This window comes from Nicotiana attenuata, unplaced genomic scaffold (assembly GCF_001879085.1).
Source record: "Nicotiana attenuata strain UT unplaced genomic scaffold, NIATTr2, whole genome shotgun sequence".
Classification (NCBI taxonomy): Eukaryota; Viridiplantae; Streptophyta; class Magnoliopsida; order Solanales; family Solanaceae; genus Nicotiana; species Nicotiana attenuata.
In genome coordinates, this window is record NW_017671312.1 from 281,321 (window position 1) to 306,392 (window position 25,072).

General features: G+C 33.8%; 3 protein-coding genes and 1 pseudogene across 3 annotated transcripts; 3 read left to right on the top strand and 1 right to left on the bottom strand.

The window, feature by feature from the left end:
• The first annotated feature begins 5,381 nt into the window (after positions 1 to 5,381).
• Positions 5,382 to 12,525, top strand: LOC109207479 (protein prenyltransferase alpha subunit repeat-containing protein 1). The gene is made up of 11 exons (XM_019370409.1): positions 5,382 to 5,694; positions 6,434 to 6,581; positions 7,430 to 7,789; positions 8,161 to 8,271; positions 9,122 to 9,212; positions 9,891 to 9,959; positions 10,225 to 10,302; positions 10,568 to 10,654; positions 11,300 to 11,350; positions 11,869 to 12,105; positions 12,189 to 12,525. The coding sequence occupies exons 2-11, from the start codon at positions 6,514 to 6,516 to the stop codon at positions 12,318 to 12,320; spliced, it is 1,284 nt and encodes a 427-aa protein (XP_019225954.1). The 5' UTR covers positions 5,382 to 5,694; positions 6,434 to 6,513; the 3' UTR covers positions 12,321 to 12,525.
• Positions 12,526 to 16,763: 4,238 nt separating this feature from the next.
• LOC109207480 lies at positions 16,764 to 18,360 on the top strand (annotated as a pseudogene).
• A 180-nt stretch (positions 18,361 to 18,540) lies between these two features.
• On the bottom strand, positions 18,541 to 20,349 carry LOC109207472 (pentatricopeptide repeat-containing protein At4g13650-like). The gene has a single exon (XM_019370401.1). It carries the CDS (start codon positions 20,347 to 20,349, stop codon positions 18,541 to 18,543), a length of 1,809 nt encoding a protein of 602 aa, XP_019225946.1.
• A 385-nt stretch (positions 20,350 to 20,734) lies between these two features.
• LOC109207481 (protein EARLY-RESPONSIVE TO DEHYDRATION 7, chloroplastic-like) lies at positions 20,735 to 23,471 on the top strand. Its single transcript, XM_019370410.1, has 4 exons — positions 20,735 to 21,782; positions 22,109 to 22,275; positions 22,429 to 22,513; positions 23,089 to 23,471. Exons 1-4 carry the CDS (start codon positions 20,905 to 20,907, stop codon positions 23,273 to 23,275), a joined length of 1,317 nt encoding a protein of 438 aa, XP_019225955.1. The 5' UTR covers positions 20,735 to 20,904; the 3' UTR covers positions 23,276 to 23,471.
• The last annotated feature ends 1,601 nt before the right edge of the window (positions 23,472 to 25,072 follow it).

Below are 25,072 nucleotides of genomic sequence, written 5' to 3' on the forward strand. Positions count from 1 at the left end.
GGGTCATGCCAGTGTGATCGTTTAGCATCTCCCTTAATTATATACAATATAAAGAATATTTAATGTGATTGTTTGGTTACATGAGTTACTTACCCTCTTTTCCAAGTAAGTAGCTCACACTTTTATAGATGTAAATGTACTTTGACTTCTAAGTGGCATGATAATTTTACTTTACTCTGTGAATTGAGGTGTACAAATTCAATCTTTCAGTTCATCTAAGTGTCTGGACATAAAGTAGTTCCGTTTTACATGCATAGAATTGTACTTGGTATTCAAATTGTTTACCCTTAAAATAGATAACAATTAAATTTGTATGCAATTTAAGAAATATGTAGCTTAATTAATTAACACAAATGATCAAAGAACAGTAATTAGTTGAATTGAAATAAGATGGAATGATCAAACAAAAGTGACGCAGTATTAAGCCTTGCGTTTAGCTTAGATGCTAATGATCGGTCTCGATTGAGCCCTAGAGATAGAGCTCGGATCTGAATAAACAAGTAAATAACTGAAGAACGCTTAAAATGACTGTTGAGAGCTAAAGTAAATTTTATTGCCTTGTTCGTGAAAAAGTGAGTCCGAAAAATGAAGGGGTCCTCCTCTTTATATAGTAGAGGGATTTAACCCTAGCATAAGTCTAAATAAAGTAAAAATCTTTTCCTTCCTTCTTTCCACAAAAATAAAATCCGCAGCCAACTGAGCGTGATCTGCGCCGCAATATCCGGTTGATGGCGGATATTTCGGCTTCTCGTTTGTCTCCTTCAACAGCCTTTCCTTTACCCTCGATTCTTCATCTCACTCGAGCTTGATTCGCTTCGGGTTCGCCGTGCTCGAGACCCGTTATATCATTCGTCCGTTCGTGGTTCCGATCTTTGGGTATCTTCGGGCTCACAGAGCCACTAACAAGTAAAGTCATTCCTCGTTTCACAACGAAAAATCAGAAATAACTCTATCCTCGATTTTACCCGTATAGACAAATAACATAATAATAAGAAAAATCTTTACACATGTCGATGTACATAAGTTTTATATGACTAAGGTAAAGAAGAATCCAGAACAAAAAATTATCTAGTATCCAATAGTGTGACTGTGAAGAACAATTTATAAAGCTAAATGGAACGCACGGTTGAAAAATAATGCCGATTTATAGTTTACTATATACTTTAACAACTTACAGGCTCAAAAGGATAAAAATAAAATGACAAAAAACTGGCGATGCCATTTATGTATGCTGCGAACATATAAATTAAAATGATACATAAAAAGTGGAGTATATATATATATATAATTTTAACATCTGGTTTATATTTTATTCAATCATAGACCATATAGCAATTTGGGTAAGCATGCCAACATATGCCACGTCCTTTGCAAGTCTTCAAGTGAATAATAACATTTGAGTCTGAATTGCTTCGAAATTTTGCAACCATGTCAAAAACTAGTGCTAGAAAAACCAGCAACAGACTAAAATTTGCTGAGAAGAAGAGTAAGAGGAGAGAAGGAAATAAACTGCCTTTAAATATTGTATTGAAATAACCTAGAAATTGTAACAACTTGAAAATTGTGATATTCATTGCCCACAAAAAGTTCCAATTGGATACTAAAATATCAGAAACTCTCCTTCTCATGGCTTTGAATTAAACAATTCTATGACGTCTTTTTATGTTGAAGTGAAGCCAAAGAAGGTGCAATATATTTATAGAGGTCATGGACTTAATTAGTAATATATATAATTAAACAGAAGGCTAGCTTGTTCAGAATTAGCTGGATTGCGAAACTTCTGGGGCAATAACAGGAACACTGTCTAATCGTTCTGCATTTTTTCCTTTGTCATTAATAAGGGGGAAATCTTAGTTGCAATACCAGTATTAAATGTTTGACATCTCCCCAAGATAGGTGATACAAAATTAAACACGTCCTTAAATGATATTCTTAATAAAATTAGATTTATAATGAAATGTCATTTGCCATCAAACTTGCTAAAAATTAAGATTACATGTACTCATAACTGTAGGTATAATTAAAACTGAGAAGAATTTTTTGATTGAAAAAATACCTACTTAGTTATATATATATATATATATATAGANATTTTTTTTTTTTTTTTTTTCTTATGTCGTTAGGAATTAAAAATAAAATTTGGAGATTCATCATTCATGCATTCTAAGTTAATACTTTGATATGTTATGAATTATATCAGAAGCCAAGTTTTTTTTTTCTTTTTTGTCTTTTTATTTTATCACACGTTAGTAGTAACAGTATAAGTTGAAAAAGAAGAGGTCACAACCTTTAGACATTTTTCTCTTAAAAAAAATAAAAAGCTTCTTCTTACTTCCTTTGTACGTGTGGGGGAGTGATACAATTGGCTAATAACTTATACAAGTAATTAAATGCAAGTGAACAGTTTGTGTAAGAATTGAAAAGAAGCTTTTGGAAACTGCTTCTTTTGGGCATTATCCAGAAAGCTAGGGAAGCGGTAGTTAGCTGTTTGTCGGAGAAGAGAATGAGAAAAACGATAGTCGCCTAGTCGGACATGAAACTCAATTAGTTTTGCGAATGTTAATTTAACTCCATTTTTTCGTAAAAATTGCACATGGCGCCCTATTTGGTCGCCCCCATTTAACCTATACCCACTTTTTAAAAAAGTTTTAACTTGTACCCACTATTTAAACAACTTCAGACTTCTTTCTCCTCCTCCTTCTCCTCCTTCGTTTTCTGAATGGTGAATGCTCAAGATTGAGATATTGTTATGCGTTCTAGCCTGATGATTTATATATATATATATATCTGCTTGTCCCATTATGTTCAGTTTGGTCTTATTCACAATAATTTAACCTGTTAGATCTTTTAGCTTTACAGGCACATTCGTTTTTTGTTCTAATTTATCTGTAGTAACTTGTTTTCATATCGAAAATATTTTTCATTCTTTTTTAATCTTTGAAATGAACAACATCAATCGCTGCTAATCATGATTTATTAAATTCATTGTTGTTTAGCTCCTAGAATGCTGAAATTCAGCAAATACAAAACAAACTTCAGCCCCGAGGTTCATCACAAACAGAACAAAGCTTCAGCTAAAACATGCCGAAGTTCAGCAAATACAGAACAAAGCTTCAGCTACTAGAATGCTGAAGTTCAGCAATTACAAACAAAAACTTCAGCCTACACATGCTGTTGTTTTATTGAACTGAAGTTTGCCATTTACACTATGAACTGAAGTTTGCGTGATTGCCTTTGCAAGTCGGGCCAAACTTCATGCAAAAATATCTGAAGTTTTGCTACACTTCAGGCAAAAATTTTTGCTACTTCAGGTCCGTATGCCTGAAGTTACGCGAAAAGTGGGTACGCTTGCAATTTTTTTTTTGCAAAGCGGGTATAAGTTAAAACGTGACCCAAAAGGCGGGTATAGATGCAAATGCCTCCATTTTTTCAGACATAAGCATTATTCAAAACTCATCTAACGGAAAATTTTATTTTGTGTCTCATACAACTGACACTAGTTGTATGAGGCATTTTTTTGTCTCACAGTTTTATGGATCCAGATTTTTGTAGACCCAGAAATGTAAGATTGGGGTCCACAAATTTATGAGACAAAAAGGAGCCTCACACAACTAATGTAAGTTGTGTGAGACACATAATAAAACTTCTCGAATTTTAAATTAACAAGTTATATTTATTCAATAATTTTTTAAAATAAGTATTATATATGTACTAAAGTTACTGAGTTTGAAACCCGCGACTGTAAGACTAGCTCCGCCCATGATGACGGTTCATTGAGTAAGCCACATAACTTGTAGAGGAGAAGCCGGATGCTAATTGTCTTGTTACAAACTGAAAATCATTATCAAAATTGGGTTATTTACAAGTGCGATTCCATGTTTTAACTTCAACTACGTGTAACAATAGGTAACAACTATTTAATATCACAATGTGAATATTAAATTTGACGGAGGTCTCTGTCCTCGTCGTAGAGGTTAAACTACAATAGTACAAATCCTTAATCTAAAGATATCCAGAAAGTAACACTCCAAAATTAGCAAAAAATACAATAACATATTCACATCCACATATTAAGATAGGCCGAATAGTTAAAGACCCCCTAAACTTGACGCTTTTTGGCGAATGTACACATTAACTATTCAAGGTTCTAATTACCCCCTTCAACTTGGTTTTTTGAAAGTTATTAACTCCTTAACTTGTTGGACCTTAGCATTGTCCATCCACGCGCAATCCATATGAAATTTTCATCTGATGTGGATGTACACAGTGCCAAAATAAATTATTTTTTATTTAATTAAAAATTTAAAACTCTAATAAAAGATCAGGGCTTTTACGCCATTTCAGTGGCCAACTTAAATCCGATAAAGAATTTGGTGGAAGACTCAAATGGGTCCTTTCAAACTCAAATAAGTTTTAAATATAACTCCGTCGGAAGAATCCGGCGAAGACTCAGGTGGAAGAATCTAACTCAAATCAGTTTTAAGTAAAGCCCCGGTGGAAGAAACCGACAAACCCAACCCAAATGGGTCTCAATCACTGTTCAAATGTGTCCCACATGTCGGGATTAACACCATTACAGCGGGTAGTGTTCTCCGAAAATACACCTAATATTTGAGGTATTTACAAGGCCTATTAAGCATAATTTATGCTGATGTTTAGGGAGAAATTTGTTATTTTGTAAAGCAAGAAGAAGATGCTATATCACAAAATGAATATGAAAATATGATGAGAATATGGAATATGAATGGAATTAGGAATGATAATGGTGATATAGGGATTGGAATTTAAAAAAGTCATTTCATCATTTTTATAGTTGGAGATACAACAACATTTAAGAAAAATGATAATTTGACACTGATGTGGCGATTAAATGGCACCTTCACGCACCCAAACTCATTTGAAGTTACTTTCTTCGCCATGTAGCGCGTTAAGGAGTGAATAACTTTCAAAAACCAAGTTGAAGGGGGTATTTAGGACCTCGAATAGTTAAGGTGTACACTCGCCAAAAAACGTCAAGTTCAGGAAGGTCTTTAATTCTGCCTATTAAGACATCAAACAAGACCTTGGTTTAGTAAAATGAGATTAATCCACCTGATAACCCTCATTTTTAATGAAAAAATTACCTCAAATTTCAAGTCCATCTATTAAACTTGTGCCGGAGAACACAAAAACCTTAGAATATATATATATATATATATATATATATATATATATATATATATATATATATATAATGCAATTAGTTTCAGCAGTCAATGTTGTATTTTAGGCCTAAACCAAATGCTAGAGCTATAAGAGAAAACGTGGATCTATTGGGCCTATGAAAGTGGGCCGTCCAAATCAAATCTACCCTCACTACCAAACATAAAATAAATTTAAAAAAGAAAACTGTTTTCTGTGAATCCCTCCTCCGTTTTTTGGCTCATCATTCCCTATTGCTGCAAATTTGACAAAGTTTTCAACTTTCTTTGTAAATAACTCTTTTGGTGTTTCGGGTATTTGTTTATATCTTCCAAGTATTAAAATCTGTTTGATTTTTTTTTTTTAAAATCAAAAACCATTATAAACAGTGAGAAATAAAGAAAGAAGATGTCCTGTAATGAGGCAGAAAAATCATTGCTTTCATCTGAAACATCTGTGCAAATCCCAGAAGCCTTAAATCTTGCTCACAAGCTCTCCCCTTGAGGCAATTTTGTAAGTTTTTTCTTTTGAAAATTGAATCCAATTAATTCTTTTTTGCTATATTGTTAATTCCATAAGCGTCCTTATTGGACATTGTTTATGATAGTGGATGACACTTTATATGAATTATTAAATCACAGTACTAAAAAGAAATGTATGCTGAAGAAATTGGCATAAATTGTACTTGTGTTTCACTTATCAGAGAGATTGATTTGTCCTCAAGTCTTACTTGACTTATTATTTTTAAGAAAATATCAAAACTCAAATCATTAGGAGAATATTTAGGCTGTGTTGCTCTTCTAGTTGGATTGAAACCAAGGTGCAATAGTTTTCTGTTAATCTGTTCCTATAAAAAAGAAGAATATTTTCTTTAATAATGAATGATAAGTGTAGAACACTGACAGTCTATGCTAGTTTTGCAGTTGCAAAAATTGAAATTCCAAAGTATCAGTTCATCTTAAACTAATGAATAAATAGCGAGTGCAATAGTGTTCCTAAATTGTATAGTACCTGTTATTTTGGGAAATTTGACAGATGTGGTTGCCACCTCGCCTTCATGTAGCTTTTTCGTTTATTCTTTTATATGTGCTAAACTGTTCATGAGTCTGAGCATTTTGGATCATTGTGAATGCTGAGTTTTCGAGCCAATCCTCAATTATAGGTCCCTTAAATAGTTTGCTTTTAGAAGTTGTCTCATAATTTAAATTATATCTCCGTATGCAACTCTAATACTTTATCCACTTCTTTATAGTCTTGGAGTCAGCAGCCAATTCTAGGAATCGGCGTACATTTGGGGAATAAACAGCTCTTGTAGTTAGAAACCAATTCTAGATGGGCGAACCTGGTCCATTGGAGCTTCTGAATCAATTAGAGGGCATATTGGAGTCTGATCCTCTAATGTAAGTCTCCCCGTCTCTGTATATGGACGCAATTTTCCTGGTTATTTCAATGATAATATTCCATTATTTTTTTTTTTGTTTTTTTGAATCAATAATCAATAAGACCATGGTTGGAGTGGTTACTGTAGCATCATATGAACTTCGTACAATAGTCTCTTAACTTCTATTTCTGAACAATATGGCTAGTGGAGTGACGTAATTTTTTGGAGAACTGTCTCATGAGCTTCCAACGATGGTCCTACAATGGAAGTCCATGAGTCATCTGAGTGTGATAAAGGAACCGTTTGTTGTTTGGAGCTGTGGATTTCTAGGCTATACAAACATTTTCAGACTTTTGCTGTGCTATCACGTCTTTTTGAAATGTAATGCAATGTTTTCTTTATCTTTGAAGCACTTAAATCATTTCAACTTGTACATTAGGGTAGGATGTCATTGTTTAATGTAGTATTATGATGAGGAATTTTCCTCTTTCCTGAAAGAAAGCTCTATTGTTTACAAATCATAACAAGGAAGAAGGAACTGCTGTTTTTGTGATGATGATGATGATATGAGTTGAGCTTACATAAAGAAATGAGGTTCATATCGCCGACCCCGACTTGTTTGGAATTGAGGCATAGTTGTTGTTGTTGTAAGATACCTCTATTTAAGAATGTTCTTTAAAAGTCACTGTAATTATTCCTTTCAGCTAAGGTGATAAACTTTTATTCTTGTACTCTTCTCGCTAACGTTTTTTTAACTATCCATATTACATCTGCATATTTCTTATTATTTATTTTTACTCTTATTGAGATGTTGAGTTCAAGAGTGATGCTGTCATTAGCAATCTGACATGCATCTCCTGTGTCCAGTGATGAAATAGGGTTCATTCACCCATCCCAGTTTGCTGCATTAAATGAGGATATTGGGACTCCTTCAACATCTGTTGGTTCTGTGCCAAAGTCAAGTTTTGAGACAATTTTCTGGGCTAGGGATCACAAGCTGGGCATCTCAACTAGGGTTCTCTTTCCGCTTTATGTTGCGGCTAAGAATGCATTTGTGGATGCATATAAAAGTTATAAAGTGCACCGTAGCATTTACAACGAGAGAGATGACAAAAATGCTTCAACTTGTCCCTCATCTTCTCCACTTCGTCTCGAAAGTGAATTGATGAAGCACAGCAGGGCACTTTTGCTTCTAAGTAGTGATTTTGGCTCAGCGTGGAATTCCAGGTTTGTTTTGAACACATAAAGTTTTGTTTTTTCAGTTCGTTGTAAATGGTGACAGCTGTCAATAGCTTTTTGACCAGATACATACCTTCTATGGATATCTGATCTTGAAAATGTAGCTCTGGAGCAGAATGTATTTTTTTTAGTCTGAAGGACAATACAAGACTCCACGATAATGGAAATAGTGAACGTTAATGGTTTGAGTTTTTTTAACAAAAGCGAAATTTAATGGTTGACTCATAGAGCTATGGTGTCTGTTTAACATCTACATCCTTAAAGAAGTCTTTCTTTTGTGAGTTAAAACGCATGATATATATCGGCAAAAGATCAGTAGAAACTTTTTAGTCCTGACCATATAAAGTTTTTCCCCCCAGGAAGCTAGTTTTGTCAAAGAAGCAATCTTTGTCCATGTTCATGAATGAGCTTATCTTTTCAGCTGCGGTTCTCTCGCATTCACCTAAAAGTGAACAAACGTGGAGCCAAAGGTAACATACTTCTCTTCTCATATGTAAAAAGGGCAGCCCGGTGCACTAAGCTCCCGCTATGCGCAAATTTTTTTTAATTATTGTTTTGTGCGTCCATTCTGTTACATGGATGAACCTCTCAATTCACTCTCTTTTTCTATCTCTGGTCGCTCAAGATTGTTTTTCTCGTATCGAACTTTGAAAACCTGTTTACAATAAGCTCATGCTTGGATGTTAATGATGAAGCATGGTAATGGCATATGATGAATTGGCATATCTGCGGTCTCAAATCCCCTTTTTGGGATTATGATTTTTGGGGGCATGTTTAGAGTCACATGCTCCAGTTGTATGTAAATTTAGTTATGAAAGAAAAAAATTGAATCTTAAGAGCGAAGGGGGGTGGTTTTTTTTTTTTTTTAGGGGGGGGGGGGGGGTTGGTTGCCCAATTCTACTTGGATCTGAACATAAGCTAGTGAGGCATCACAGAAAAAGAAACAAGAAAATAATGACGCACATAATACAACTGTTTTTTAATCGTTTCTTGGAAGTTGGTGTTTGTCTTTTCTGGGAGTTAGTTTGAAATGAATTTTTATTTTACCCTTTCAATGATCAGTCATCCGCGGAGAAAAATTTAAGGTTCGGCTTGGCCGACGCTACTTGGATCTGAACATAAGCTAGTAAGGCATCGCAGAAAAAGAAAAAAGAAAGTATGACACACATATTTCTCTAATTGAGGTTAATACAACTTTTTTTTAATCGTTTCTTGGAAGTTGGTGTTTGTCTTTTCTGGGAGTTAGTTTGAAATGAATTTTTATTTTACCCTTTCAATGATCAGTAGTTCGAGATGCTTATTAATGTTAATTACTGATAGGAGGTGGGTGATCAAGATGATTGCTGGAAATTGTTCAAATCTGCAAGAGATTATGGAAAGAGAATCCGAGTTAGTGAAAAAACTGGCTGAGGTCTTATTTTGGATCATACTGTGAAAACTGCATACATATAGCCTATTGGTGGATCAATATTTGAGTGTTATATTACAAGGTGGCTATCATTGATACTAGGAATGTTTCCACGGATTCTCTCGAGATATACTGGTTCATATTTATATCTGTTCTTGAAGTACTTTGGTTCTATAATAGAAAACGTATGATAATTTTCTGACAGATGGGTCTTTAACAAAAAAAAGCTTTATCATTCCCGGAAAACTACTCTTTTTGTGTGGAATATTTGTGCTGTCTGAACCAATGCACACATGTTGACAACTTGTTCAGTTCACAAGCTTCACTGAGATAATTCTGCCCACTGAGGCCGGAATAGGTGGGCTCATACCAAGTGTTGTAGTTGAATGACTTGGATGTATTAATGTCCAAGTTGTTCCTACTAATGTCATAATTCAATTATTTTGGTAATTCTAATACCTAAAGTTCCTTTCAAATAATTGAGAGGGGCTCTCTCTCTCTCTCTTTTTTTTTGGGGGGGGGGGGGTGTATGTGGTAGTTTGGACCCTCTGGTTAAACTTGAACAATTACTGGCTCACTTGTATTCATCCACTCTGATTTGGATTAATCTATTACCAATGTTTGTACTCATTACTGCAAGTTAGTCGCTGAGATCTAAGTTGGCTCTCATTGTTGTTACAGAGATCAAAAATGAACTATCGTGCATGGAATCACCGTTGCTGGTTAGTTTCCTACATGTCAGGGGAACAGGTGAGTGAAAGGTTCGTGGTATTTCTCTTTTGCGACTTCCTGCCATTTCACTGGCTATGCAGAGAAGGCAAAGTTTTGTCAGTGGTCATAGTCTCTTATAGATTTGTGATAAAGTGTCTTACATATTCCTGATCTTCCATTGAAGATGGGCTCATTTTCTTAAGCCCCAGCCAATCATCTCCGCGGCACTCATCTCTTTGAAATATTATATATACAATATGGTATATATAATTCTTAACAAATGGATTTAAATTCATGCATCCAGGTGCTGCAGGAGTTTGACAAGTCACGGCACTGGGCTGTGCTCCATGTTGCTGATAACTCTTGCTTTCATTACCGTGCGGTGAGTTACCATCACGGAGCTATTATTTTCGTCTTAACTTTTGGTAAATGCTGCTGGCTGGTTGTGAACTAATCGTGTAATTGCCCTTTGCTTATAGAGGGTGAAAAGCTTTACTGATGGCCATTTGTAATATATGTTAGAATTTTTTCCATCAGAATCTTGATTTGCTTGTCTCTTTTGTGAAACTGCTTATTCCATTCAAAGTTCAAATAGAGGAAGGCATGGAGGTATAATGTTGTTTATTTTGGTACATTGGTCTACACAGCGGTTAATGCTTCGTCTGTTTGAAGAATCACAGCATAACAAGGATCGAGATGCTAGCTTTGATCCAGAACTTCATGAATTGTTGAAGGTATGCTTTTGCTCATGTGGTTGTTTCCTCAAAATTGAATGGCATTTGTCGGGGAATCTTAGTAGTTCAGTTGGTTGGTTACTTGAACTTTCACCTTGTTGGTGAAGGTTCGGTTCTCCACCATGTAATCCTCTCCCCCATTTCCCCTTCTCCTACACCCTATATATAATTATAATAATTTAAAAAAGAATGGCATTTGTCATTTGTGTAAAGATTCTATTTTCACAATGAACTCAGAAGATGCTTATAGGAGAAGCCTTAGCATCATCATTCTAAAAAATTTCATAATAATCTCCTCAGAAAATCACAGAGGTTCAACCTTAATTAGCCAACTATGAGTTCCACTAAAATGCCTTTATCTAGTAAAGTGCATTAAGGTGTTGCAGGAATGATCAGTGTGGAAAAAGGATCGAAAGTTAAAGTTCCTGATGGAGAGGTGGGGAACTTCTAGTAAAATGCTCAACTAGTTCTGAAGCTTTTAGTGTTAAATGCCAAAATCCTGGAGTAATATCTGGATTGAAAAAGTCTTACTTTTCATTCTTGTTGGTTCTGAAAACAGTAAGTCGTCTATAGACAAATACTAAGCCATGGCATCTTGCAATTTGCTAATTTCTTTTTTTTTTTGGGTTCAATATCTGCTGATAGGAGGAGTTCAACTGGGTGGAGAAGCTGATAAAACGTTATGTGGGGAGAGAGGTATGTATATCACACTGGTTTTCACAATAACAATTTTTTTGGTTATATGACTTAGTGATGTTTGAAAGTTCCCTGAAGTCTCCCCAGACAGTTCTTTGGTGCATGTAGAGTCGTACCATTCCTGTCAATCGTTTAATGTTGCACACTAAGTTATGTAGGTTTACAAAAGTAAGTGAAACGTCTAATTTGACAGCAAGGTGTTGGAGTGGATATACACACACCTCTTGGAAATTTATGGAGATTATCTCATTTGAATCGTCTTCTCTTTCATCTATAATACTCCTTAATGAGATCAATAGAATGTTCATGTTGATCTTTTGTTATAGATTCCCAAATCTGATGCCTCAACTTAAAAAATATGATCAGTTCCATGCACAAAATTTGATTGCATCTGTCCTAAGTCCTTTATCTGTTATCTGTATCTCAATTTTCTTTAATTTGCTTCATGAAGATATTCTGAATTCTGACAAGCTTGAAAGCTTGCAAGAAACCGTCTCATGTTATTGTTTTCCTGTCAGGCATTGTGGCTTCATCGCCGTTTCCTCTTGACATGCTGGATAAGATATTTTGCATGCGGTGATGATGATAGATCCTTGCCTTCTAACCAGAGAAACATCAAGACAGTTGACATTGACATGCTCATAGATAATGAATTAGAACTATTCCGTTCCTGCACAAATGTACCTGATAGTGACTTTGAGGATCATAAAGCTCAAGCAACCTTTGCTGCAACTTATATGATGTGGCTCAAAAAGGTATGATGCTTCTTCATATTTGTTTCAAGTTTACAGTAACTTCTAAACTTTTCGCGCAGTTGATTTTATTTGTTTGTTATCAGCAACTGTCAATGACTCTGTCAATTGATATTCAAAAGTTAGAAACGAGCAGATTGAAGTCAGTCCTAACTAATGCATACCCAGAAAAGAGCTTCCTTTGGAATTCTTTGCTTGAGCTATGTGAAAGCACATAGCTTTGTAATAAGAGAAGAGGAAATTATAGCATCGTTGTTGTCTCTACTTGATGGATTTAGAATCCTGGTGTTACATCATATTTGTTTCAACTTCATGCTATTTGTACTTTTTCTCTCCAAACCACACCGTCCTCCAGCGAAATTCGATTAACACACAATCAATCGGTCAAATTTAATTCCAATTTCAATTACTATCATTCATTTATTCTTTAGTATTATTTGCCTTTTTACTCGTTTTCTTATTTATAGCTTTCTTAAACTTTAAAGTAGCAATGTCGTCGGTGTAAGTCCGTTTTCCAAACAAAAGCTTAATCCATAACTCATTTAACCATGACGCTACATTGATTAAGTCTCGGAACCTATAGAGGAGAAGTAGACCCTCAATTTCCATGTTAATCGTCTGATTATAAATTGGAAATCATATCAAAGTGAAGAAACGAACTGCTTATAAGTCCAATTCAATTTAAGTTATATGGATTACATATAAATAATCTAAAAATTTAAACCTTCTCGATAAATATAGATAATCATTGGGTATTAATTAAGAAACACTACATGAAAAAGATTAAAAATTTCTCAAATCTTCAAGTTATAATTCTATTTTTCTTTTTGGGTACCATTCTCGCCTTGGATCCTAAAAATATTTAGGAAGCAAAATAATAACTCATATTTATGGATAAACAATCAAAAGTTGAGACTATGAAGGACTCTTTGGATACGACTTGGCTCTTTTATTGTTGCTTAAACTCTTATTTGGTGTGTTGAATTCTTTCAAAAAATATTTCTATTTTAAAATTTAAGTTTCTAAAAATTTATTTTTCAATAATAATTTATTTTATAATAAATTAAGTGAAAATATTATCCTTAATTCAAAACTTATTTTACTCGGCTATCTAAAAAATTTAAAAATTCTTTAGCAAGTGAATTTTTTCCCCAGTATGACTCCATTTTGATATTTGATATTAACCATGTTAAATATCTGAGTTATTTGAATTATATATAATAATCTTAAAATTTAAACCTTCTAGATAATTATAGATAATCGTTAGATATTAATTAAGAAATACTACATGAAAAGACGGACATTTTCTCAAATCTCGTACTGATAATTTTATTTTTGCACCATTCTCATTGGTGTCATTGGAACCTAAAAATAGCCACAAAGCGAAATAATAACTCATATTTATGGCAAAGCACAAAGGTTGACACAATATGAACGATTCTTTGGTTACGATGTGACTCTTTTACTACGACTTGAATTCTTATTTGGTACGGTGTTATCTTTCAGAAAATAATTCTATTTTGAAATTTCAATTACTAAAACATATATATATATATATATATATATATATATATATATATATATATATTATAGTGATTATCTTTATAATGATGCAAGTGAAGATATTATCCTTAATTTAAAATTTACTTTAATTGGCTAATTAAAAATTGAAATGATTCTTTAGCCGGTGAAACTTTATTTCAGTTTTACTCCATTTTGAGTTTATCAATATCTCTAGCCACATATTTCAATTTTGAATACCCTATATATACAAACTTTTTGTTCTTTGAATCATTAAATGTTAAATTAGTTGATTGTTATTCTATAACATTGCAAGTAATTTTTATCGACACCATACTTGGCTTAACTTCAATTCAAACTACTCAAATTGCATTTAAATTTAAATCGAAATCATATCAGTTTGTCGGCAATAGTGATTATTTATAAACGACACACAATGTAAATTAAAAAAAATATTCTAAGATATCTTTATCTTATAATCTATGTATTTGAGTTGAAAAAAATATTTGAAATCGATGAGATCAGCTTCTAAATTTTGTATACTCAACAAAGATGAAACAGAAGAAGAAATTCGTTATTATCTCTTATTTCCAAATTTTTATGTCTTTCTTTCTATGGTTACAAAAAATTAATTTATTTCGCTATAAAAGAATAAGTTTTAATAGAAATTGTCTACATAAAAACTTTATTAATAGTTTTAGTCTTTGCTGGAAATTCTTTCATATTTTTCTTTTGGATTTATCTAACCAACCTAAATATGTGCTCACCCAACCACTTAAATTAAAAAATTGAGGATGTGTAATTTATATATAATTCATATATAATATGTGTATAATCGTGTGTTGTGGTATATGATCTGTGTATATTAGCTATAAAAAGTAAACAATAAATCTAGCCAGATATTTATGTAATATTCATAAGATTTCCGTTTTTTAATTTTATCCATGATATGACTTCTACTCTACTAAAATTTATTAATATCATATCTTTTATTTTTAAAATTATATTATATTTTTAAAATAATCCCATTTCTAAATTATTTTTACATTTTTAAAAAAAATATTTCACTTCATACCATTTTTTTCTAAATATTCTTTTTGTTACGCTTGAAACTATCAATTAGAAACCAATATCGCTCTTATCGAATTCGAGAAAAAAAAACCCTCACATCATTCTATTGATTCAAAACTAATATTCTCAACAAATAAATATTATACCCTTGCAATGTTGGGTTGACTGCGCTAAATGAAGAAGTTTCGGCTTATACCCTTCAATTCCTATAAGTGCTAAATTGAAATTAATGATAGCAATTGTATAGCCAAAGTTTTGTTATTTGTTTGATGTCCATTTATACAAATTGACTCTTCAAACAAACGTTCTTCAAAAGAAAAAGAAAACAACTTGTTTGAGTATTGACTGATTTTTGTGATCTTTTTTTCTCCTCCATGTAGGTTTTTCATTATATATGTAAGTAAACTTTTATTTGATTTTATCTTTTTTGTTACTGGATAACATAGAGGGTACCTATATATTACATTTTAAAAGAAATTCGCTTTATTCAAATCTAGCTATAGTGTTTTAAGAATTATAATTATAGGATTTTAAATGTAAAAAAGTTTTATAGTCATATGAGTAGTTTTTTTTTTGCCAGAGGCGCAGAGTAGTATTTCAATAATTTAAATAGATAACAAAAGTTCCTAACATGATTGCATACGATCATTAACAGAATTAAGTATGATACATGATAACAAAAGATAAATTTCTTTTTAATTTTAATTCAAATTTAAAACTTTACTGTAATTCAAAATTATCTTTTTATATTATTATATATATATATATATATATATTAATCAAAATTAATAATTAACATATACTAATTGCATTTATTAGTTTGCCACTTGGCTTAATCACAATGCCAATATAATGGTAACTTTATTCCTTAATATAATATAATATATATATTATATTATATATATATATATTATATATATATATATAGATAATTTAAAATAAGATAACAAAATTCCTACATGATTGCATATGATCATTAACCGAATTAAGTATGATAACATGATAACAAAAGATAAATTTCTTTTTGATTTTAATTCAAATTTAAAAACTTTATCTATAAATTCAAAATTATCTGTTAATTTAAATTCAGTTATATATATATATATATATATATATATATATATATATATATATAGAATCCTAATATTTAGGATTATAAAAGCAAATAAACTTTTATCTTTTTTTTATAGATTTCCTTATTTAAAGCCCATTAATGTTAAAGTTATAGTAAACTATAATATATTTTTTTCATTCAAAACTTAGAAATTAAGAAGTTATATTTGTACTACCTTTTTTTTCGTCCAATTAGCACTACTCTAAACTCTAAAGCTACTGAAAATAGGCATACATAAAACATAGGACTTAATTTTAAAATCGAGTTTTAATATTTGATTTAGTTTTTTACAAATTTCTGGTGCTATTTTCCTTCTAATGTCTTTTATAATATGACATATTTCAATTTCAGGTATTTAGATTCTTAACTAAAATCAAGGGTTTAAATTTTTATCATACATCAATAATTTTATAATATTAATAAATAAATTGAAAGGAATAATCGAATAGAAAGAAGATTGATTTATCTCATTCTAAATATCAATATTCAATTGAGGTAAATAAATATGCAACATGAACCATGGAATAGGTTAGAATTTGTGCATGAGATAAAAGAGTTGTAATCCTTGTTTTTATCATTTTGGAAGTGCAACTACTTTTATTTTGTAATCATGTAAAGAATTTTATTTTAGAATTTTGTTAATCATTTTTAGACTTAAGTCACATGTATCTTTTTTCTAAGAGCCATAGGGCAAATCTATCATGCCCAAATCTCTAAAGGACAACTAATAATAATTTTTATAAGATGTTCCACATAATTCTAAGGACTTCTATGATGCAAAATTTTTTCTTTTATTGAACTAACTAAAGTGAAATTATACATTCTATCAATTTTATGAACTCACTTTGTGTCTCAAACACTTTATTTAATTTTTTTTTAATTTTTAAGACAGTATATTTATTGATATAAAAAACAGTTAATTCAAAAGTCAAAACAACCACACACACCAAAAAAAAAAGAGGTGCTTTGGGGTGGTCTTTGCAAATTTGAAAAGTATAGGGTAGATCCATATCATTTTCCTACTTCTTGTTCATATAGCACAACAGGGTTTTAGCCGGGGTTTTGTAGAGTCTTCATCCTCGACTCTAAAAAAAAAACAATGGAGTCTCCTCCACCCTCCTCCGCCGCCACCGCTGCCAAAGTCAGCCGCGCCGCCATAGAGAAGGCAGTAGACGCCCTTCTCAAATGGAAAAATTCCAAATCAAAAATCCAAAAACCCCAATTACTCCCACAAGATGACTTCATCTACCTCAACCTCACTCTTAAAAAAATCCCACCAAAACCTCGTACCAACGCTTTCAAAATCCCTTTCCCTCACCCTCTTCACGACCCTTTTTCCTCTGAGCTTTGCCTCATCATTGATGACAGACCCAATTCAAAACTCACTTTAGATGATGCAAAAAAGATCATTAAATCCCATAACATACCCATCAAAAACCACGGAGCGGGATGAGTGATACATCTGGCGAGCGCCGGTGAAGAACGCAAGCAAAGCTGGGGCAGTCATCAAAATTTCAAAGCTTAAGTCTAACTACAAACCCTTTGAAGCAAAAAGAAAGCTTTGTGATTCATATGATCTTTTCTTGGTTGACAGAAGGGTTGTTCATTTGCTTCCTAAGCTACCTGGTAAGCAATTTTTTAAGAAAAAGAAGCTGCCTTTACCTTTGGATTTGACGCACAAGAATTGGAAAGAGGTTGTGGATCCGGGTTATTTTACTTAAAGACTGGAACTTGTTGTGTGATGAAGGTTGGTAAGGTTTCAATGGAAAGTGCATTAATTATTGAGAATGTGGTGGAAGCAGTAAAGGGTGTTGTTGAAATGGTTCCTAAGAAATGGGGTGGTGTGAGAAGCTTGCATTTGAGACTTTGTGATTCTTTGGCATTGCCTTTGTATCAAGCGTTGCCCGATATCAAACTCAAGATTCAGGGGTTTAAGGAGAAAGAAGTTGCTGAGGAGAGAGGCGAAGAAGTGAGTAATGGTGGTTTAGTTGAGGTTAAGGAGAAGAAGGGGAAGAAGAATAAAGGGAGGATTCATGAAGTTAGGTATATGGACTTTGACACTGGTGTAGTAGATGGACTGGGAAGTGATGATGATGTTATTGGTAGTAATGCAGTAGAGGAAAGCAGTGATGAAGACATTGAGGAGAGTGAGGATTATGGAGTTAAGAAAGTAAAAAAGGGCAAAGCTGAGAAGGGTAGTATATATTTTAGCGAGTCGAATGGTGAGAAGAAGGCGAAGAAGCTGAGCAACAAAAGAAAAGTAAGTTGTCTTTGCAAGATGGAAAGAGGAACAAGAGTACTAAGCTTGGGAAAAAGCTGAAGGATGGATCACTGAGGGCAAAGAGTAAGAGAAGCAAAATAAGAGCATAAGAGTAATTAGTGTTGTTAAGAGCTTTACTGATAACAGATTCTTTCAATTTTGAAGTATTCAGCAGGCTGTGCCTTAAGACTTTGTTTTGAAGCAAATTTGCATCACCTGTTTTTATCTGGATATTATTGTTGTTTTGTGTTTTCCCATCTCTCAATTTTAATTTTATAGGAATTCATAGTTCAGATTTTTGATGTGCTTGTTGTCCTTTTTTTGTTTACCCTATTATTCTCTTTGGAAAGCATCACTCTTTGAACAGATTTGCTATCAAAGTTTAATCCTTTTTGATCCTCATGATCTGAAGTTGCATAATTTTATTCATTCATGAGAATTTAGATGACCTGATTTGGATTCGACCAACGAGCTACAGATTTCCAGTGAGAATGCTGAATCCTGGATCTTTAATCAATTTCTCGGTTCCCATGCTCAACCTTAAGGCTTCTGCATCCTGAAATCTCCCAACCGATGCATAAAGATTTGAGAGCAACACAAGCTGACCAGAATCTTTTTGAATCAGCTCATCAAACTTTTTCGCGGCAAATTCTGCTAATCTTAAATCACCATGATGCACACATCCGTTTAATATAGCCCTCCAAATAGCCTTACCTTCTCCATCCTTGAACTTACTTACATCAGGTAAATACCCTGCCCGAGCAATCAAATTAGCTACACAGCTATAATGTTCTGCACTAACTCTGATTCTATTTTCTTCTATTATTTGACTGAAAATCAACAAACCATCACTAAACAATCCTGAATGACTACAAGCACTCAAAATGCTTAAGTAAGTAGCACTATCAGGTATTCCTCCCGACTTTCTGAACTCATAGAAAAGGGAGAGAGCAGTTTCTCCGTGGCCATTGATACCATACCCGTTTATAATAGCATTCCATGATACAATATCGCGAAGAGATACCATTTGCATGAAAACATTGTTTGCAAGTTCCACATCTCCACACTTTGAGTAGGTTGATATGAGACAGTTCTGAATACTTGTATAATTTGTAAGCCCAACTTTTACAGTATGGCAATGAAGCTGCATGCAGAGTTCTAAAGCAACCATTTCACTAACAGCAGTTAGTGCACTCACCAGAACAACCGAATCAGTGATGATGTTTTCTTCAATTCTAACGCGAATGAACATATCTAGTGCCTCTCTCGGCCTTCCATTATGCAGAAGTCCAGAAATGATAGATGTCCACGATACCATACTCTTCAGTTTTGATCGATAAAAAATAGTTTTTGAAGAATCCAAGTCCTCACATCTTGCATACATAGTAATCATCGTATTAAGTAGAGGAAGATCTGATCCAAAACCATGAGTTATTACTTGAGCATGAACAGATTTTCCCATCTTCAAGTTCCCTAAAGTTCCACAAGCTGAAATCAGATTCATTAGGATGAGCTTGTCATACTCATTCCCTGAATCTCTCATATGGAAGAAAAGCTTTATAGCGTCCGAAGCATATTCAAGGTGAACCAGTAAACTCATCACTGTTGACCAACTGATAACATCTTTCTCTTCCATTGTATCGAAAATTTCCCAAGCAGCAGGTAACACCATCAAATTAGAATATAGAAAAAGAAGGGAATTGTTAACCTGTACATAAGACACGAGACCAAACTTAACAACCATAGCATGAACCGATTCACAAAGACATTTAGATTCCATGGCCACACAGCTCTGTATCAATGCCAACGCTGTCATTGAATCAGGAAACAAACCAGACTTCTGAGACCTATTAAATAACAAGAAAGCCTCTTCAAAGAGTTCATTATGTACACATGCACTGATCATTACATTCCAGGGAACCAGACCTTGACTTTTTAAGTTCTCAAAGATCTTTGTGCAGTCGCTGATATTACCACATTTTGCATAAACCTCAAGAAGGGAAGTGCCCACAAATGAATTATCTTCCCACCCCAACTTCACTATCAGTCCATGATTTGATTGACCAAGTATTAAGTCTCTCAATTCTGAGACCCCTACAAGAACACCTACAATGGTGAATGAATTCGGCAGTAAACCAATATTTCTCATTGAATGGAAACATTCAACTGATTTTTTGTGTAGCCCATTTTTAGAATAACCATGGACCATGATTGACCAAATAACTACATTCTTTTCAGGCATTTTCTCAAACAGCTTATCTGCATCATTAACTCTTCCCATTTTCATATACTCACTTAGGATTCTTGATGATTCATACAAATCATACTTCCTAGCAGAACAGAAACACTCGCTTCTGCCAACAAATAATGGAATAATCCTTTTAATTACCCGGGAATAATTTTTAACTGAATCAAGAAACATCAGCAAATATTCTTTAGCAAAAAAAAGCAAAGGGTGTTTTAGTCAAACCGTAGTTAACTTAACGTCCTCAAGTGACAGTTACTTTACAGTACAGAACACGGCAAATAAAATTATTCCTTAATTCTTACCATAAAAAAGGGCGAAGAATCTCACGGCTTCCACACGGGCTTTACATATAAAGCCACGTGGCATGCCACGTCAACTCGTCTTCAACCTTGAAACCGCCTTTTTCCATTTTCTTATACCTTAAGCTAAATCTTGCTTAAATCTTCGAAACCCATCTCAGATTTTTATAAAGTTCATCCCTTTTTAAGCTAAAACTTAGAAATCTTCAAACCCCATCTCAGATTTTCCACAAAGTTCATTCCTTTCTGTGTGTCCAAACTGGGAAATCAAGAATCCAAAAAAACTACTATGTCTTCCCAAAATTCAAATCCCCCAAAATTATACCCACAAGTCATTGATTCAAACCCAGAATCAACTTCTCCATTTCTTTCCCAAAAGAACCCCTCAACTTGTTCTAATTCTTCTTTGTACCCCACTATTGACATGAAAGATCTAGCAGAAAATCTTTTCCCAGATACAGAAACCAATAAAAATGCTGACTTTGTGTCATTAGAACAAGTGATCGTCAAAATCCCAGGTACAATAGTTCATCTGATTGACAAAGAACGTAGTATTGAACTCGCTAGTGGTGAATTTGAAATTATTCAACTTAAACAAGGTGACAACGTTGTTGCTGTTCTTGCACGTGTCGGTGATCAAATCCAATGGCCATTAGCCAAAGATGAGGCTGCTATAAAACTTGATGAGTCTCACTATTTCTTCACTCTTAGAACACCTTCTGAAGCAAATGATGAAGATAATTTACTCAACTATGGTTTAACTATAGCATCAAAAGGACAAGAGAGGGTACTAAAGGAGTTGGATTTAGTATTGGAAAAGTACAGTGCTTTTAGAGTGGAGAAAGTGAACAAGGATAATAAAGGGGTTGAAGAAAAATGGTGGATGGCAGCAAATGATGTTTCACCAGAAGAAATGGAGAAGAAAAAAGAGGATATGGAGAGGAGTTCTGCTGCTTATTGGACTACTTTGGCTCCGAATGTTGAGGATTATAGTAGTAGTATAGCAAGATTGATTGCAGCCGGGTCGGGTCAATTGGTGAAGGGGATATTGTGGTGTGGTGATGTTACTGTGGATAGGTTGAAGTGGGGGAATGATGTGTTGATGAAGAGGATGGGAAAGGGAAGTAACTCTGAGATTAGCCCTGAGGCTATGAGAAGGATGAAAAGGTACACTCTTTTTTTTTATTTCTCTGTTGAATTTTACTCTTTTTTGAGATGAGTTAAATTGAGCGACATGATCAGTAAAGATTCATATAGTCGACCCCAACTTATTTAGGATACGTAGTATAGTAGCTGTGGTTGTTGAATTTTACTCTTTATTGAGTACTGATTTGAAGCAGAGTTCAAACAATGGAGCAGAATGAATATTGAGGATTGATATAGCTCATCTCATCTAGTTGTTATATCAATTTTACTCTCTCTTGATCAATTTTTCCTGCTGCTTTGTTAAGTTTGTTCTAGCGGAAGATTGAAATGTATTCTGTTCCTTCCAGGGTGAAGAAGATGACAAAAATGTCAGAGGAAGTGGCAACTGGCTTACTCTCAGGAGTAGTGAAGGTTTCTGGATTCTTTACAAGTTCTATTGCAAACTCTAAAGCTGGTCAGAAATTCTTTAGCCTTCTTCCTGGAGAAATTGTTCTTGCCTCATTGGATGGATTCAGTATGTATTTCTACTCGATCTCTCTTTTTCAATTATCTGTTTGGTATTTGAGTTTAGGAGAATAAAATCCACTTGCTTTGTCATAAGAAGAACATGAACTATATTATTTTCCTTATAAACTCTTGATATTGTTGGTTTTGCTACTTATTACAGATAAGGTTTGTGATGCTGTTGAAGTGGCTGGAAAGAATGTGATGTCAACAACCTCAACTGTGACAACTGGGCTTGTTCAACAAAGGTAAATTCTGCTTTTGCAGTCAACACCATTTCCTATGTTGGTACTTCCCTTATTAACCGAATTGAGAGGCGGAGTTACTCTTTGTTTTGTTGATTTGTATTCCTAAATGTGGAGGTGAGGCGCAAACTTGTGTTACAAGAGTATCCTAATCTGTATTTTCTTGAGTGATGTTCTAGATCTTCACCCAAGTGCTTTTTTTTAAGAAGAGTTTACCTAAATAGCCGTCCACCCAACCTCTAAACTAAAAATAGTTGGCAGAAGTGTGTGTGTATGTGTATATATATATAATCAGCGTATAATCTATGTATCGTATAATCTAGTATACTGTCTAGGAAAAGTAAACGGTATATCCGATCAGATATTTGTGTAGAGATCCCTTCTTTTTATTACTATTAAACTACTTGAACTTGAGTCATTTGCTTCCTTAAGCCACGTTCACACTAGAAGAGATAAATTGGATGATGATAAGATTCACTTTTTAGCACGGTTCTTTGAACTCATATAGCAATAAAACTCAGAAGTATGGTTCTTTCTTGAATCAGTATATGCTTAATGGTGAACTTATGTTGTTACAGGCATGGTGACCAGGCTGCAGAGATGACACGTCACGGGTTCGGTGCTGCAGGACATGCTATAGGAACTGCTTGGGCTGTGTTTAAGATAAGAAAAGCTCTCAATCCAAAGAGCGCTATGAAACCTACAACAGTTGCAAAAGCTGCTGCTCAAGCTAATCTTATTAAGCTGAAGAGCAAGCAGAAGTAATATGTCGATATCGATGTTCCATCTCCCAGTCTCTTATCTGCTTCTAACTTCTTAAGGGAGTGATACTTGTATTATCTATCATATCAGTTTAGAATTTGTCTTTGCTTGAGAGGTACTTTAAGTGAATTAAGGATGTAATATATCTCGGAAGTTTGAATTTGCATGAATGAAGTAATCATTTTTCTGTTGTGTTTTACCCTGTAGGAGCTTTCTTGAAATCAATTTATTCCTCTCATGAATATGATGTTTTGTCTCCTTGAGCGGAGTTTCTATCGGAAACAGCCTCTCCACCCCGAGCCTCTCTACCTCTCGGAGTGGAGGTAAGGTTTGCGTACACACTACTCTTTCCAGATCCCACTTGTGAGATTTTATTCGATCGTTGGTCTTGTTGTTTGTCATCAAGAATATGATGTTCTTTTCCAGAAAATTCCTATCTTAAGAAGGATTAGGTTGTGCCTTTATTCTAATCCGTTATTATACTCCCATGTCTTTTCCTTTAACAGCGTATCCTTGATATATTTAAATAGGTGGCATCTCCATGATTAAAAAAAGTATACCTATACCTGCTACATAACCATTGGTTTGTCCATCTCCCAATCTTCTTTTGCATGGGTAATATTACGTTTTAAAATGTAAATTTACTGATATTCCTTTAGTGGGAAATAATTGTCTGAGTGAATGTTTTACTTTTTCCCTATAGGTTTGTGCCAAAAATCTAAATGCTCTTATTAATCCAACAATGTTGTTGAAGATAAGGAATAGGCATGCTGCTATTACAAATATGGATCTTCAAAACTATAGGGAAATTATAACGCAAAATAAAAATATTTGATGACACCACAGAGTCTGCCACAGAAAGGTTCAGTCTTCCGCAAGTTTTATGGATTTGGGGTTAATTTACATCCAACTAATTCTATATTTCACAAAAGTTACTTATCTATTATTTATTACTTAAAAGTCACGTAACTTTACATTTATTTAAAAGTCATTCACATTTATTTAAAAGTCATTCTGGTTCAAAATCTACAAAATATTCAATAAAAAAATATGACATGGCATTAAATTTAATTTAAAAAATCTAATAATAATGCCACGTAAGCTTAAATATACCATATCTAAGTTAGACGCATTTCTTCCTCGGCCCGATTTGACCTATAACCAAAATGGGTTGTTAATATTTTGACCATTTGATTTTGTGGTTAATCTATATTTATCTCTCTCTCTCTCTCTTTATGTATATATATATATATATATATATATATATATATGCACCTGCCCATGGGGTTTAAAACGCCGAAGTTCGAGAAGTATGACGGGCATGGCGATCCCATTGCTCACCTTAAAAAGTATTTGCAACCAATTGCGCGGGGCTGGCGGAAAAGAGGAGTTTTTGATGGCATACTTCAGAGAAAGCTTAGTAGGCATTGCCTCAGAATGGTATATGGACCAAGATGTCTCACGATGGCACATTTGGGACGATCTTGCCAGAGATTTTATAAGGCAATTTCAATATAACATCGACATCGCACCAGACAGGAACTCCTTGGCAAATTTGAAGAAGAAGCCCTCGGAAAGCTTCAGAGAATATGCTATTAAGTGGCGCGAACAGGTATCGAGGGTGAAACCTCCGATGGATGAAGTAGAAATGGTCACTGTTTTTCTTCAGGCCCAGGAAGCGGATTATTTCCAGAACATGATGTCAGCCATGGGCAAACCTTTTGCAGAGGCGATTAAGTTCGGGGAAATGGTAGAAAATGGTCTGAAAACGGGCCGGATTTTGAGTCAGTCGGCCATCAG